This window comes from Orycteropus afer, unplaced genomic scaffold, assembly GCF_000298275.1.
Source record: "Orycteropus afer afer isolate SDZICR_OR568_19922 unplaced genomic scaffold, OryAfe1.0 scaffold00098, whole genome shotgun sequence".
Lineage (NCBI taxonomy): Eukaryota > Metazoa > Chordata > Mammalia > Tubulidentata > Orycteropodidae > Orycteropus > Orycteropus afer.
The window spans coordinates 6,883,684-6,901,043 of record NW_006921685.1 but is presented as its reverse complement, the minus strand read 5'-3'; the positions used below and the strand labels follow the sequence as shown (position 1 = coordinate 6,901,043).

At 39.3% G+C, this 17,360-nt stretch overlaps 1 protein-coding gene across 1 annotated transcript in view; it reads right to left on the bottom strand.

Annotated features, from left to right (window-relative positions):
* The window catches only part of SLC4A4 (solute carrier family 4 member 4), a 508,661-nt gene extending 491,756 nt beyond the window's left edge, over positions 1 to 16,905 (bottom strand). The window contains exon 1 of the mRNA XM_007942789.2: positions 16,833 to 16,905. Within this exon, the coding sequence (XP_007940980.1) occupies positions 16,833 to 16,905 (73 nt within the window). The remainder of the gene's footprint in view (positions 1 to 16,832) is intronic.
* Between the last annotated feature and the right edge of the window lie 455 nt (positions 16,906 to 17,360).

Genomic DNA, 17,360 nt, shown 5'->3' with positions numbered 1-17,360 from the left:
ATTGCCCAACCTTCCTTCCGAGGAGTGGCTGGTGGGTTTGAACCGCCAGCCTTCTGGTTAGCAGTCAAGTGCTTTAGCCACTATGCTACCAGAGCTCCCGATAAGAACAATACTGGGAGGAAATGGGAGAAGAGCAGTTACCGGGCAGGGAATGTAATCAGTGCCACAAAACAAAATGTGTATGAATTGTTGAATGTAAAAAGCATCTCCTTTGTAAAATTTCACCCAAATCACAATGAAAAGTTAAAAAAAAAAACTCTGAAATTTTTTCTCTCTTGTAATCACAGAGTGACAACTTTAAATCCCCAACTCTTAGTTCCATATGCTATCCTAGAGTATGAAGGCGATCCTGCTGTGACATCTGTCCTCCCACTGACCACCAGTCAAACAGTGACATCAACCAGACTTGTGTTCTCCTTCTCTCTCGATTTCCCATAAGCTCTTCTAATCACTTCATTGTCCCCCTTTCAAGTCTTCCTAGGTCCTATTCCTGGTACTCCTTCTAGTCCTTTTCCATTCCCCTTTCTAAATTCCTATTCATTCCCAAAGGACAGAGACCTCAAGAACACATTGTTAGAATGAGCACTGCCCTGGGAAATTCAGGAAACCTGGTCCCTGTTCTAGTTATTCCAATCACTACCAGTGTTACCTCAAGTAAATTACTTTACCCTCTCCATGACACACCTATCCACCTGTAAGGTAAGAACACTAGGCTTTTTCTCTAAGATCCTTTCTAGCTCCAAAAGTTCTGAAACAATCCTAAATATTTTAATTGGTTATGGTTGTGGAACACACAATGAGGAAGGCTAAAGTTTTCTGCCATCACCCCCACTTCTCATGATGATGGTTTTCTCTTTTTGCACTCTTCAACCTAGTGAAATTTAACTCCCACCTAACTAGGTCAACCAAACTGCTAATAAAAGCCATCAATCACTTTCTTTCTGCCAAATCCAGTGGCTACATTTCAATCTACATTTTACATAACTTTCAAGCAGCATTCAGGACTATTGATGACTCACTCTTATTGAATGCACTCTTCTTTTGCCTTCAGAGTCTCTACCCCTCCCTCTTCCTGGTTTTCCTCTTCTATGATGGATCCTTATCATCTATCCATTAAATGTTGGCACTTGCAGATCCCAGTACTATATTCTCACTATATTCTCTTGCCTTGGGCAATGTCATCCATCCTGATGGCTTTAAGTGCTAACTATATGTCTAAACTCACTCTACCCAAAAAAAAAACCCTGGTAGTGCAGTTGTTAAGCACTCAGCTGCTAACTGAAAAGTCAGTGGTTCAAACCCACCAGCTATTCCAGGGGAGAAAGATGTAGCAGGCTGCTTCTGTAAAGATTTACAGCCTTGGAAACTCCATGAGGCAGTTCTACTCTGTCCTACAGGGTCACTATGAGTCAAAATTAACTCAATGGCAATAGGGGGAAAAAAAAACCTTGCTGTCACCAAGTCAATTCCAACTCACAGACACCCCATGTGTTACTGAGTAGAACTGCACTAGATGCAGATCACAGAGACTTTTTTACACAGTGCCACTAGATGGGTTCAAACTGCCAACCTTTAGGATAGTTGTTGTTGTTGTTATGTGCCATCGAGTCAGACCCGACTCATAGCGAACCCTCCTTGGGTTTCCAAGGCAGTATCACTACAGAAGTAGATTGCCCTATCTTCCTTCCGATGCTATATGCCTAGGACCACAAAATTTATATCTATGTCCCCGTCATTTCTTTTTACCTCCAGACAGGTAAAGTACCCAAACTCTTTGCCATTGAGTCAATTCTGACTGACAGTGACGCTACAGGACAAAGCAGAACTCCCCCATAGGGTTTCCAGGGCTGCGATCTTTATGGAGCAGACTACTACATCTGTCTCCCGTGGAGCAGCTGGTGAGTTAGAACCATCAACTTTTAGGTTAGCAACTGAGTGCTTTTTCAAAAAACGCACATTTTGTCTCATCACTTCCCTGTTTAAAATCCTTCTTCATTAGCTCCTCAGTGCACACTTGATAAAGTCCTTAATCTTTTTTGTTAGCTCCCATTCAGTCAGCCCCTGTTTCATGGCAATGAGCCCATACACAATGCTATGAAATGTTGCCAGCTCCTTCAGCACTCGCACGATTGGTTGTGGATCCAACTGTTGTGATCCACAGGGCTTTTACTGACTGATCTTCAGAAGGACATTACTAGGCCTTTCTTCCTACTCTAAGTTTAGAAACCCTGATAAAACCTGTTCAGCATCACAATAACACACAAACCTCTAGTGACAGACACGCATTGGCAACACATAAGGTACACTGGCCAGGAATCAAACCCTGGCCAGGAATCAAATGAACCCAGGTCTCTCTAGTGGTAGAAGGTGAGAATTCTACCACTGAACCACCAATGCCCCTCCCCCTTAATCTTTAGCGTGGCACAAAGGGCCATAAACTAATTATCTGGGCCCTATCTACCACAGACCATTCTCTTCCAGTTCCTATTTTCAAGCCACATTGGCTTTATTTCTATTTGTCTAATGGGCTAACTCTTTCTCACCTCCAGGCCTAATCAGGCCCTGCCTGGGATGTGTCCCTTCATTCACCATCTAGCTAATTTCTGTTCATCCTTCACCTCTGAACTTAATATCATCTCATGGGAGATATATTCCCCGTTTTCTTATGTAAACTCACCCATATACATGATACACTTTCTCATTGATCATATCACTAAACTTGTTGATTTATTTGACTGAACATTAATTGTATCCCCAATTGTAATGTTAGTAAATTAAAAGATACATATGATTCTAGAAGAATAACTTACTAAAGCTTGTTATCTGCAGTTGTTCTTATCAGTTTGATAAGCTTAAAGAAAAAAGAAAAGCAGTGTCCTCTCTTGGTGTAGTGCCTAAAACATTTGACTGCTAACCAGAGGCTGGCAATTCAAACCCAAGGAGGGGTCTCTATAAGTCAGATCTGACCCAATGGCATTGAGTTTATAAGTTCATCAGTTACATCAAAATCAAGAACATAAACATTAACATAGGTACTAGGCTCCTGGGCGGTACATGGTTAAGTGCTTTGCTACTAATTGAAAGCTTGGCAGTTCAAACCCAACCAGAGGTACCATGAGAGAAAAATCTGGCAATCTATGTCTTTAAGTTACAGCCACTAAAAACCCTATGGAGTACAGTTCTAATATGAAACACATGAGGTCACCAAAAGTCAAACTCAATTAAACAAGTTTAGCTTGGTTTTTAACACAGGTCAAAAAAAAAAAAAAAACCAAACTCACTGCCATCGAGTTGGATTCGACTCATAGCGACCCTTCCTTAAGTTTCCAAGGCAATATCATTACAGAAGTAGATTGCCCAACCATCCTTCTGAGGAGTGGTCAGTGGGTTTGAACCACCAGCCTTCTGGTTAGCAGTCAAGTGCCTTAGGCACTATGCCAGCAGAGCTCCCTTTAACATAGGTACTAATCTATTAATTTGTTGATTACCAGATACTGGTATTACCTTTAGTCTGAAAGTGTTCTGCGTCACAGCAACTACTGGCTAGAGAGTGTTAACCATAAAGACCAATTACATGCAGGAAATATATCCAAGGGAGATAATGTCTTGAGCTTTGTGTTCATCCCATCATTTGTCATACTGTGGTGTCTTACATGTTGCTTTGAGGCTACAGGCTATGCCACCAGTATTTCAAATGCCAGCAGGGTTACCCATAATAGACATATTCCAGTGAAGCTTCCATATTGAAACACACTCAGGAGAAGGAAGGGGCCATCCACTTCTCAGAGAATTGGCCAGTGAAAACCTTATGAACAGCAGTATCCGAAATACTGTCCGATATAGTGCTGGAAGATGAAATCCTACGGTCAGAAGGTACTCAAAATCCAACTGGGGAAGAGCTGTCTCCTCAGAGTAGAGCCAACCTTAGTGATGTGGGTGGAGTAAAGCTTTCAGGAGCTCTATTTACTGATGTGCCACGATTCAGAATGAGAAGAAATAGCTGCAAACATACATTAATAGTCAGAACATGGAATGTATGAAGTATGAATCTAGGAAAATTGGAAGTTGTCAAAAATGAAATGGAATGCATAAAGATTGATATCCTAGGCATTAGTGACCTGAAATGGACTGGTTTGGGCCAGCATCAATTAGACATCCATATGATCTGCTATGCCAGGCATGACAAATTGAAGAAGAATGGCATGGCATTCATCATCACAAAGAATGTTTCAAGATCTATCCTGAAATACAACTGTCAGTAATAGGATAATGTTCACACTCGTACAAGGAGGATAAGTTAATATTACTATTATTCAAATTTACATACCAACCACCAAAGCCGAAGATGAGGAAATTGAAGATTTTTACCAACTTCTGCAGTCTGAAATTAACCAAACATGGAATTAAGATGTGTTGATTATCACTAGTGATTGGAATGCAAAAGTTGGAAACAAAGAAGAATCACCGTAGTTGGAAAATATGGCCTTGGTGATAGAAATAATGCTGGAGAATGCATGATAGAAATTTGCTAGATCAATGACTTATTCATTGTAAATACTTTTTTTCAACCATATGAACTGCAGCTATATATGTGGGCTTTTGCAGATGGAGTACACAAGAATATGATCGATGACATCTGTGCACCAAGGTGATAGAGAAGCTCAATATCTTCAGACAAAACAAAGCCAGAAGCTGACTGTGGAACAGACAACTGCTCATATGCAAGTTCAAGTTAAAGCTGAAAACAATTAAAACAAGTCCATGAGAGCCAAAATATGACCTTGAATGTATCCCTCCTGAATTTAGACACCACCTACAGAACAGATTTGATGAATTAAACATCAAGGACCGAAAACCAGAGGAATTATGGAATGACATCAAGAACATCATCCATGAAGAAAGCAAAAGGTCATTAAAAAGACAGGAAAGGAAGAAAAGACCAAAATGGATACCAGAAGTGACTTTGAAACTTTCCCTTTAACAAAGAGTAGCTAAAGCAATTGAAGAAAAGTCAGGATAAAACGAGCTGAACAGAAAATTTCAAAGAGGAGCTCGAGAAGACAATGTCAATTATTATAATGAAATATGCAAACACCTGGAGTTAGAAAAACCAAAAGGGAATTTGGCTTTCCAAAATGCTTGGCATTTCTCAAGCTGAAATAACTGAAAAAAGAATTCAAGCCTCAAGTTGCAATACTCACAGATCCTATGGGAAAAATATTGAATGATGCAGGAAACATTAGAAGATGGAAGGAATGCAGAGAGTCACTGTACCAAAAAGAACTGGTCGATGATCAAGAACCAATGGTACTAAAGGAAAAAGTCAAAGCTGCTCTGAAGGAATTGGCAAAGAACAAGGCTCCAGGAACTGACAAAATACCCATTTATATGTTTCAACAAATGGATGCTGCACTGAAAGTTCTCACTCATCTATGCCAAGAAATTAGGAAGACAGCTACCTGTCCAACTGACTGGAAGAGATCCATATTTGTACTCATTCCAAAGAAAGGTGATCCCACAGAATGTGGAAATTATCAAACAATGTCATTAATATCACACACAAGTAAAATCTTGCTGAAAATAATTCAAAAACGGTTGCAGCAATATATTGACAGAGAACTTCCAGAAATGCAAGCTGAATTCTGAAGAGGACGCGGAACAAGGGATATCATTGCTGATGTCAGATGGATCTTGGCTCAAAGCAAAGAACACCAGAAAGATGTTTACTTGTGTTTTACTGACTATGCAAAACCATTTGATTGTGTAGATCATAAGAAATTATGGATAACATTGAAAAGAACGGGGATTTCAGAACACTTAATTGTGCTCATGAAGAACTTGTACATAAACCAGGAGGCTGTTGTTCAAACAGAACAAGGTGACACTGCACGGTTTAAAATCAAGAAGGGAGTGTGTCAGGGTTGTATCCTTTCACTATAGTTATTCAATCTGTATGCTGAACAAATAATCCAAGAAGCTGGACTAGAAGAGCATGGAATCAGGATTGGAGGAAGACTCATTAACAGCATGCAATATGCAGACGACACAACTTTGCTTGCTAAAAGTGAAGATGCCTTGAAGCACTTACTAATGAAAATAAAACCCTACAGTCTGCAGTATGGATTACATCTCAACATAAAGAAAACGAAAATCCTCACAACTGGACCAATAAACAGCATCACAATACATGGAGAAAAGATTGTAGTTGTCAAAGATTTTATTACTTGGTTCCACAATAAACACCAATGGAAGCAGCAGTCAAGACATCAGACAATGTATTGCACTGGGCAAATCTGCTGCAAAAGATCTCTTCAAAGAGCTGAAAAGCAAAGATGTCTCTTTGAAGACTAAGGTACACCTAATCCAAGCCATGGTATTTTCAGTCTCCTCATATGCATGTGAAAGCTGGACAATGAATAAGGAAGACCAAAGAAGAGTTGATGCTTTGAGTTGCAGTGTTGGGGAAGAATACTGAAAGCACCACGGACTGCCAGAAGAACTAACAAATCTGTCCTGTAAGAACTGCAGCAGGAATGCTCCTTGGAAGCGAAAATGGCCAGACTCCATCTCACCTACTTTGGTCATGTTATCAGAAGGGACCATTCCCTGAAGAAAGGGTATCATGCTTGATAAAGCAGAGGATCACCGAAAAATTGAAAGGCCCTCAATGAGATAGACTGATACAGTGGCTACAACAATGGGCTCAGTTATAGCAAGGGTTGTAAGGCTGGCACAAGACTGGGCAGTGTTTTGTTCATACATAGGGTCACTATGAGTTGGAGCAGACTTGACAGCACCTAACAACAACATAGTGTTCATCCTTGGAATTTCAAATTACTCTCTTAGACTCAGCAAAACTCTTTCAACAAATGGATGCTGCACTGAAGGTACTCACTCATCTATGCCAAGAAATTAGGAAGACAGCTACCTGTCCAACTGACTGGAAGAGATCCATATTTGTACCCAAAAAGGAGATGGGGAGGGGAAAATTCTGTTTCTCTATATAAGAAGCAAAGATTAAGACATTTAGTAATTTGTCAAGGGTTTACTGAAAACATGAAAATATTTTTCAGGTATTATGCAAGAATCCTCAGAGCATCTTTAGTATGTGGATAAGAAGATAGTATCATTAACTGCATTTCATGTGAAAGAAACATAATTGACAGAGAATGATGACCTGTCTTGTGTCATCCAAAAAGACAGTGGCAGAGCCAGAAATAGAAACAGGTCCTGAGATTCCTGGTTCACCACTATGTTCTCTAACCACAGCACAGACTGAATCAAAGTGAACAGCAGTCTGAACAATCAGATGTTGATATAATTTGCCAAAAGCATGCATCCATTGGATTCAATTATGAGCTTTCATTCGACATCCAAGACATTTTCTTTATTTTTCAGTAGGGATAGAATTACTTGTTGAAAATTTAATAATCAATTCAGGGGATGGGTAGTGATTTAACCAATCTATAAATATGCAATTCTGGCCTTCTAAAACTGATGGATTGGCCAACATGATTAAAACTTAAACCCTATCTTTATTTCCAGAAATTTTGCCTTGGTAAAAGTTATTGAGCATTGTAACCTAAAAATAGTAAAATAATCACTCAAGAAGTTTAAGTAGAGTTTGTTCTTTGAAAGTCAACAAAGTACAAAGAAAGGTGAACACACTGGACACAGCACTTCAGATAGCTGATTTTTTAATTCTGAATCTAAGGAAAAGTAAAGAGGATTATCCAGCTTTAAAATATTCTCAGCTATTCAGAGAAAAGAAATGTGTGAGTCACCAATACAGCTGATTCAAAGAATGACACTCATCGCTCTCCCTTCCCTCACCTCTCATCTCACCTGGCAATCAATAGACTCAGGAGTACAATGTTTGGAACCTCCTGTGACCCACTTTCACAGGCCCTCCCTCAGTCCCCTATATGCCATCAGCCAAAAAGTAAAACAACACAAAATAAATTAAAACCTCACCAACAAGCTCATCACAGCAAAAAGAGAGCTTCAACAGCTCTTTACTCCATTCTTACTCTACTCACCCTCATTAATCCCAATTCTCAATTCCACCATTCTGAACCTTGTGATAATAAGAAAATATTTAGCTCAGGGAAGAACATCCAGTATTATTTCTCACTAGGGGTCGGATCCGACTCGATAGCAGTGAGTTTGGTTTTTTTTTTTTTTTTTTGGTGGTTGCATAGTTTCATTTAATTTGCACCTAAACTGCCTAACAATCCACATGGAAAAAACAATTGCCATCAAGTCAATCCCAACTTAGAGCAGGCCCATATGTGCCACAGTGGAACTGTGCTTCATAGGACTTTGTAATGGCAGATTATTCAGAAATAGATCACCAGGCCTTTCATCTCAGGCACCAACAGGTGGTCTGGAATCTCCAACCTGTGTCCATTAGCAGCCGAGCAAATCAACCATTGGTACCACACAAGGACTCCATAACGGCCAATCCAAAACCAAACAATCAGATCCACTGTTACCAAGTTGACTTCTACTCATAGCAACCCTACAGGACAGAGTACAAGTGCCCCATAGGATCTCTTAAGGTGATAAATCTTTACAGAAGTAAACTGCCACATCTTTCTCCCACAGAATGGCTGGTGGGTTCAACCACTGTGCAACCAGGGCCCCTTTAACAGGCAATAGTCACTTATAAAAAGGCAGCTACACTGCTCTTTAAAGTGTCAGACAGCAAAGATATCACTTTAAAGACGAAGGTATACCTGACCTAAGCCATGGTATTTTTAATCACCTCATATGCATGTGAAAGCTGGACAATGAATAAGGAAGACCAAAGCAGAGTGGATACATTTGAATTATATATTATTGGTGAAGAATACTGAATATATACCATGGACTGCCAGAAGAATAAACAAATCTGTCTTGGAAGTATAGAGAAGATACTCCTTAAAAGCAAGGATAGTAACACTTCACCTCTTGTGCTTTGGTCATGTCATTAGGAAGGACCAATCCCTGGAGAAGGACATCATGCTTGGTAAAGAAGAGGGTCAGTGAAAAAGAGGAAGACTCTCAATGAGATGGATTGACACATGGTTGCAACAATGGGCTCAAGCATACATAGCAACAACTGTAAGGATGGCACAGGACTGAATATTGTTTTGTTCTGTTGTACACAAGGTCACGATGAGTAGAACTGACCGGACAGTGCCTAACAACTATGATTCAGAGGACGGTAAAAAGGCTTGTGTTTATGTGTGTGTGTATGTGTGTGCATATATGTATGTATGTATGGTGGCATGGTAGCTCTGGTGGGTAGTGCCTAAGGCATTTGACTGCTAATGAGAAGGCTAGCAGTTCAAACCCACCAGCCACTCCTTGGAAGGAAGGTTGGGCAATCTACTTCCGTAGCAATATCGCCTTGGAAACCCAAGGAGGGGTAGCTATGAGTCGGATCCAACTCGATGGCAGTAAGTTTGGTTTTGGTCTTTTTTGATATGGTGACATAGTGGGTAAGGCATTTGTCTGCTAACCAGAAGGTCGGTGGCTCAAACCCACCAGCTGCTCCACAGGAGGAAGATGAGGTGATCTACTTCCATTAAGATTTATAGCCTTGGAACCCCAATGGAGGTCACTATGAGCTGGAATTGATTCAACGGGCAGTGGGGGTGGATAGACAGACAGACAGATAGGTAGGTAGGTAGGAAAGTAGATATAGGTATAGGTATAGATATAGATATATTGATATATTGATAGATACATATAAAATAGACTCTTGAATCATCCTCATTGGTAGAAAAACACTATAAACATGAATCTGTTTTCCATAAAAAGCGATTTTACAGGTTTTATTAGACAATGGACAAGCACTGTATTTCACCCTGTATACAATTAGAGTTACTATTCCTCTTCTTGGAAAAAGAGACAATTTAATAAATTAGGGGCAATGTGCATCAGAGCAGTCTAACTATAAAAACTAGGTCTCACATTCAGAGCTTGAAGAGAAACAGAGTAAGTCCAAAGAGTCCAAAGAGAAAAAGATATTATCACTTGATCGTTCTAGTGTCACTACTTAGGTAAGCATGTTTAGGAAGGGAAAGGATAGCTGTTGATAGAAATGAATTAAGCAAATAAAAAAACACTTAGGCCAGTTAGAATTTGGGAGATAATAATAACCATTTGTGATAGTTAAATTTGTGTGTCAACTTGGCTGGGCCTGGCTGAGTGGCTGGGCAGCTGGTGGTAGTTATTCCCCATGATGAGACTGGCAATAAACTCCACAGTGGGATCTACCACAAGCAGCTGAGTAGCTGCCTTTGGGATGTGGTCTTGCTCCCTGTATATAAGGCGAAGCCTTGGCGATAGTCTCTAGCTTATGGCACGCTTGGACCCTGCACGTACCTGTATCATTTGTTCAGCAGCCTGCCATGCTCTGCCCACCTTGGGACTTACAATGGACTTGAAACAATGGCCTGCCATTTGGTTTGGTAACATCAGGACTGTGCCATTTTATTTGTCGACCTTGAGCTTGTCAGCCTCAGCAGCCAGTAGCTGCCTGAGTGAAGAGATGCCTCTAGCTTCAGTGGGCCAGGAACAAGAGGCAGAGCTGAATCCCAAGGCTGAGTGGCTTTCACCCAACCACTAGAGGCTGGCACTTTGAACTCGGACTTCCAGCCTCCCAAACTGTAGAATAAACTCCTGTTTGATGAGGCCATCTCATTTTGGTATATTTCCTGTCAAAGCAGTACTAGGTAACCAGAACACCACTGAAAATTATTGGTGAGGATGTATCAATCAGAAAGAAAAAGAACTGAGAGTGATATAGTATAAGAGCACTCCTATTCCCAATGCCAGGTGCAGCAGTGATATTTGCTTTTGCCAATTATCAAAACAGTTATGGTGAATGGCATGTTCAGTCATTCTCCTTTTCTAGACTGAGAAACTCAAAATCTAAAATATGCATTGTTTTCTTCACTTACACAATGATTCAGTGCTAGAGCAAGTTCTGAACTTTTATTCTCAAATTGACTCTTAGCCACTCTGCCTTAACACATGAATAAAACAAATGATAGCAACTCCCCAAAATATCAAATATGTCTCACAAATGTGACCAGACAAAAAAAATTTCTAAAAAAGAGACTCAATCTAAAGCCAAAACTTCTGCAAGTGTATTATTTGAGAATTTCTGGATCCTTGCAAAATACAACCCAAGTACCAAGTTCAATTTTTAAAAGAATGTAGACACTTAGACACTTACACACTTAGAACTAGAAGTGGCTTTCAGTGGCCCTTATGCCCATACTTTATTTCCAAGGAATTCTCTACAACTGGAAAACTTCAGGGTAGGTATCTAATTCCAGCTTCAAAAGCCCATGAATTCTCAGATTTCTTTGAAGCTAAAGAAATCTGTATGTAAATAATGTTTAATTTCAATGACAGAGGTGTCAGGCAGCTACAGTGCTATACCCTGCATGCTTTAGGACCTCTGGCAAGCTTTCAGCTGAGGCCATGAGAAAAAAGAAGCAGGAAGTTGGGAAAAACCTATATAGGCTCAACCTAATTTGGGAAACCTAAGCTGCTATTTAGGCATCAACCTTTAAACACCTCATGGCATTTCTTTAAAGCTTTCCAATGTGTAGGTACATTGTTTGTTTTAAGAAGCCTTTTAGTTCAGCAGTATTTGGTCCAAGTGCTTCCTCTGTACTTACTGTTTCTGAGCAATATGAGTGAACAGCAGAGAAGAGGTCAGCAAAGTGCAACCAGACACTTACATCCAGTGCTCAGAATAGCCCCAGCCCGATTCAGCCCCTCCTCCCTTCCCATCTGATAGGGTTACATTCACTCCTCGGCAATTACATTTTGACCACTGTAATTATTAACAAATGTCTACCAGCCCCCTCCCCTTTCTCAGCAATACTACCTCTTCCAATACACATGAATAGATCATCATAATATCCTCTAGTGAAAAATAGGTTTAAGTCATTATGATTTCATGTCTGTGAAACGTTAAGATTTTGACTTATAAAAAGACAAAAGTCATCATTTTCAACTCTCTTCAAAAGATGGAGGAGAAGGAAAGAAGATAGGAAAGACAAGTTTTAGGAGTTTCTTTTTCTAACATATATAAGAATATGAATGATACAAGTATGTCAATGATCTTTGCAAAATCAAATAATAGTAATGCCAAGAATAAGATAGAGACGACAACATCTTATTTGACTAAGACTACCGATAGAACCAAATTTCTAACTAGAAGTTCAAAGATTTAAGAGCATTATAAAAAGTAATTCTATATATTATGTGCCTCATTTTTAGTTTATGCTATGATTTAGTGATTGATTCTTTCGGTTAACAAATAGTGAATAACTACTGTTTCAAACACTGTCCTATTTGTTCACTTTCATTTTCATAAAGACAATTCTGTAAATTCCATGCATTTTCAACAATATTCTCTCTCTTAATGTCCACTTGTAGAATTATTCTTGCATTTGACAGATGAACGCACACTTCCTATTGGACTCAGTTTTGAATGGAAGCGGAAAACCACCACAATATATCATAACAGCTCTAAGAGAGCATCCGAAATGGAGACATGTTTCAGCCAATATTGTCTTGCTGTGCTTTATGTTTCCTGAGTTGCTAGTTAGACTTGACTCTAAGTAAAGGCCACTCCTCATGAAGTCAGAGTTGCCAAGGCCTGCTGGGGAGTTACCTAGCTTTGCAGAGCCAAGGCCTTATCTCAAAGGATAAGGTGGGGTTTGCTCTTTTCCCCTATTGCAAAATATGAGAATATTAAGTAATCTGTTTATATCATGCAGATCCAAAATCCTGGCTGACTGATATTTTTAAGGATGAAATATCCATAGGATTTCTTTCTGTTTGGAAAAAGCTACCTGAGACTCTTCCTGTCTTAACTTTGATTCACCCAAAAAAAAACTGACAATTTCCTCTAAGTGTGCGTGAAGAGAAAACCAAGTAGATGTTCCTCATGGTCAAAGTTTGCGGGTCATTTTGGTAACATCAGTTTGTCACTGCAGAAGCAATTTGGCAAATGTACAGGGGCTGGAGCTTTTTGGTCCAGAAACAAATATAGATATCAGAAATGCTGAGATTTTTCAATGCATTTATTCACAGTAACTACTCCATGCCATAAAGACTAGTTTTACAAAGCCTCACCTGGTATAAGGTAACTAATGAAATAACATATATAAACGTTTCTATTTATCTTAAAGATTAAAACCAATACTTAGGTTTCCTTTTTCAAGAAGATCTCTTTAAACTATTAACACAAATGCATATGAAGGAAATTATGAGAAAACAAGGTTTAAGTCTTTAAATAGATACCACATAGATAAGTGCATTATTTAAACAGAAGATGATGCCTTTTCTGATTCACTCTATTCTTAGTGAGTTGAAGTTGATGATTTTCTATTGGGTTTTTAGATTGTAGATTAAGTGTCATGCCACCCACAGAAAGGTTGAATGAGGTAACTAAAGGTGGAGTTTGAAGTCTCATTCTCCTCCTTTCTCGGAACTACAGCACTAGAAAAAACTATGAGAGACACCTAGTTCCTTCTTCAAGATAAGCTGAATCCAACCACCTCAAAATAGAGGACCTAAGAATTTTAAGAGCATGAGCATTTGAAAGCAACTAGAGTTACTGGACTTTATGCACCTTAACAGTCACTTATCAGGAGCACATCTTATTTGAGTAATTTTTTAAAAAATAAAAACTAAGTTTTCTTTTACATTTACTATTTCGAAGTGTTAATGCTGTAATATACTTCAACCTTGTTTATCCCAGAAACATACACACACACACACTCACTGCTGTCGAGTTGGACCCAACTCACAGTGACCCTCCTTGGGTTACCAAGGCAGTATCACTGCAGAAGTAGATTGCCCAACCTTCCTTCGAGGGAGTGGCTGGGTGTTTTGAACCACCAGCCTTCTTGTTAGCAGTCAAATGCCCTAGCCACTAGGCCACCAGAGCTTCCTAGAAGCAAGAGATATAACTACTTGCCCTTTGAATTTCTGACCCTTAAACTAGAGCATTTACATCTACCACAACTGCTGAAACACAGGTATGTGAGAACAGTTTGCTTTCTCTCAAATACACCCTTCTCTGTGCAATTAAAGGTATGAGATGGAGTCATGTCCTTGAGGAAAATATATCCACTCAACATGTCACCTGTTTCTTCATTCTCAAACAATACAGTGATCATCATCCATCAAACTCATGTCTATTGCAACTTCTTTACACTTTCACCAAGAGGTGCTATAAAATTTAGGTGTTCCCATCCCCACTGGAGGGAGCTCTGGTGGCGTAGTGCCTAAGGCATTTGACTGCTAACCAGAAGGCTGGTGGTTCAAACCCACCAGCCACTCCTCAGAAGGAAGGTTGGGCAATCTACTACCATAGGGATACTGCCTCGGAAATCCAAGGAGGGGTCACTATGAGTCAGATCTGACTCAACGGCAGTGGGCTTGGTTTGGTATCCCCACTGGATAGAGCCAGGTAAGCAAACTGAAGAATCTCTTTGGAAGGGCCATGAATCGTTCCTAATTGTAGTTTCAAGACTTCTAATGTAGAACAGCCTATAATATTGGAAGTTCTCCACAAAAAGATACCATAAGCAACCATCTTATAGGACCTCAGGATTTAGCAACAGACATCTAACTAAACATGCCTTGAAAGAAATGTAGTCAGCTCAGGCTCAAATAAACATAAAAAAATAATCATAATAGGAGCCTTATCAGAGTGGGAGGAAAGAACACAAAATCCATGTGGCAAATTTAATCACCAGAAAGCCAACATACTTCTTAAATTTTGCAGGCATTTCTACCACCTTTGGTTTTATTTTTGTTTCTTCTTACAGAGACCTGGCTACACATTTGTGTTTTATTCACTTACATTGTCTTAATTTTTGCTTAAAAATCAAGGGAAATACTTCAGGAAATACACTTCTTAGTCAATGCCTTAAGAAACCCATGTACAATATCCTATTGCAGTAGGGTGCTGTCAATCTCTGGAGACCTTATAAACTCAGGAAGTGACTTACATCTCCTGTGAACTTAGCTAGAACATTATTCTCAAGGAAAGCACACACACACACACACACACACACCATACTGCATTCCCAGAATGTCCCAAGTTTTCTCACTGAATTTTCTAGCTTAATTGCAGGATATTTGCTCACACCTACATTATTTTTTATATCCATATGCTATAGCTGTTTATACTCTTATCCCCTTTTGACACTGGGACAGTACAGATTCACCACAATAGAGATTTAACATCACAGATTACAAGAATCTTAGAACAAAGTTTCACTATTTTGCTTTCATGAACACTGAAACATTGCATTTTCCCAATCGTGTTGTAAAAATACAAGGAATCCATAAAAAAAATGAAGGAAAATACTTTAAATTCCCTTTTTCCTACAAAACTTGGGCATCAGATTCTTATTAGTAAGACTTAAAAGCATAAAATGTGGGTAGCTGAGAGGTAGAGGGTGAGGAAAGGAGAGAGCAGTGGGGGAGGGGCTAAACTTCCAGCTCTACATAGGCCTAAGAAACCTGCAGAGGAAACCTGAGAAACAATATAACAACCATACTATCCAAACTATTCTGGTGACACAAGAACATCACTGCTTGGGCCCTGGTGTTCAGTTCAGTTAAAGAACCACTCTAGAACACACAATGCCCACTCTCCTTTTCCCTACCGCACCTCTCTAGTCCAAGTTTTCAGTAGGCAAATGCTTACCAAATGACACCAGTCAGACTAGAGCCTCAAAACACATATGAACTGCCTTTCAGATTCTTTTAAATAGCAGAATTTATCACTTGGATCACCTGCAAGTTTTATTTATGAGCACTGCCTTAAAATTTCATTATGAATATGAATAATACCTTATATATCTGTGATGTATTCACATAATTACTTTAATATTATTAAGTAAGCCCTGAATTCTCAATGTCAAATAAACAGTATTATTCCTATACTATTGGTAAGTCAAACAGTGAGCTTCTGCTCATGGTGATGACAAATTTGACCGTGGATATTGATGATAATTGCACAACATGATTGATGTAATTGGTCTTGCTGAATTGTACACGCAAAAAGTGTTGAGTTGGCAAATATTCTATTATATACATTTTTACAGTAAAAAAGGGAGAGAGAGGGAAGGGAAGGTACACTGAGAGCGTAACAGCACTAGCTAGAATATAACATTTATTTGTTATAAATGTTAAATCATCCACACTGATTCAGATTCTGATGCCCAGTAAAGTTCTTAATAGATACTAAAGGATATTAATAAAGGAGGTCCTAGAGGATTTTTAAGTAAAAAGAGCTTGTCCATCTTTTCCTAAGTGAGACTCATCCATGATAACCACTCTTAATATTCTCAGTTTAGACCTATTTTTCCTGCAACAATGAAAACAGTCTCCTGCTGTAACATCCATTTCTCTACCCTACAAGCTACAAGAAAGAATATGAGAAGGTGCTGCAAATACATTTAATATAAAGCTAGAAGCTTCCTTGAGTTAGTTACTGGAAAGTGCCTCATATTATCTGGCAAAGTATTTATTTTTGACAGAGTTATAGCTAATATAGACACCTGCTTCAAAGTGAGACACCTTTTTTACCAGGCAGGACCACACTGATTCAGATTCTGATGCCCAGTAAAGTTCTTAAAAATATTTTCTGTGTTGAAGCAAATGTGGAACTAAATGAAACACCATAGACAGGCTTCAGATTTAACTTTAAAATACAAGATATATGAAATGTATGAGTACCAGCATCCACAGAAACACATGTATATAACTATGCACTTTCCCAGACCCATAAGGCTCACCTTCTACTTCTTCTTCATCACACACATGCTTAAGGAAAGAAGCTCCTCTGTCCAGGACAGCTTCATCCTCCATCCTATAGTAATAAAAAAGAAAAAAAGAATGCTCAGATTTCTCCTGGAGCGAGCCACCAGAAGTAGCCCAGCTTCTGGGCAGGTTAACCTGCAAGCTGTTATTCATGTTAACAGGGCACAGTCACTCTTCCTTTGGTGTCTGCTACTCCTTCACACAGCTTCTCTCATCTGGTGCTTGAAAATATGCCGGTCCCACATAGCTTCAGTTTTAACCTTGAGAGGGCACCCACATTGGACATGTGAGAGAAAATATTCCCAATACTGTAGGCTGAATGTTGGGGGAGCTCCCCTTTGGGGTTTGCCAAAAAAAAAAAAAAACACAGATGAAACAAAAAAAAAAAAATACCAAGAGAGGAAGTTTGGTGTGTCTGGAGTGCTCGTGATGATGATCGTTTGTGGAAATCCAGCTTCAGTGCTTAGCTCTTGAAACACCCACTGCATAAAAACGTATACCCT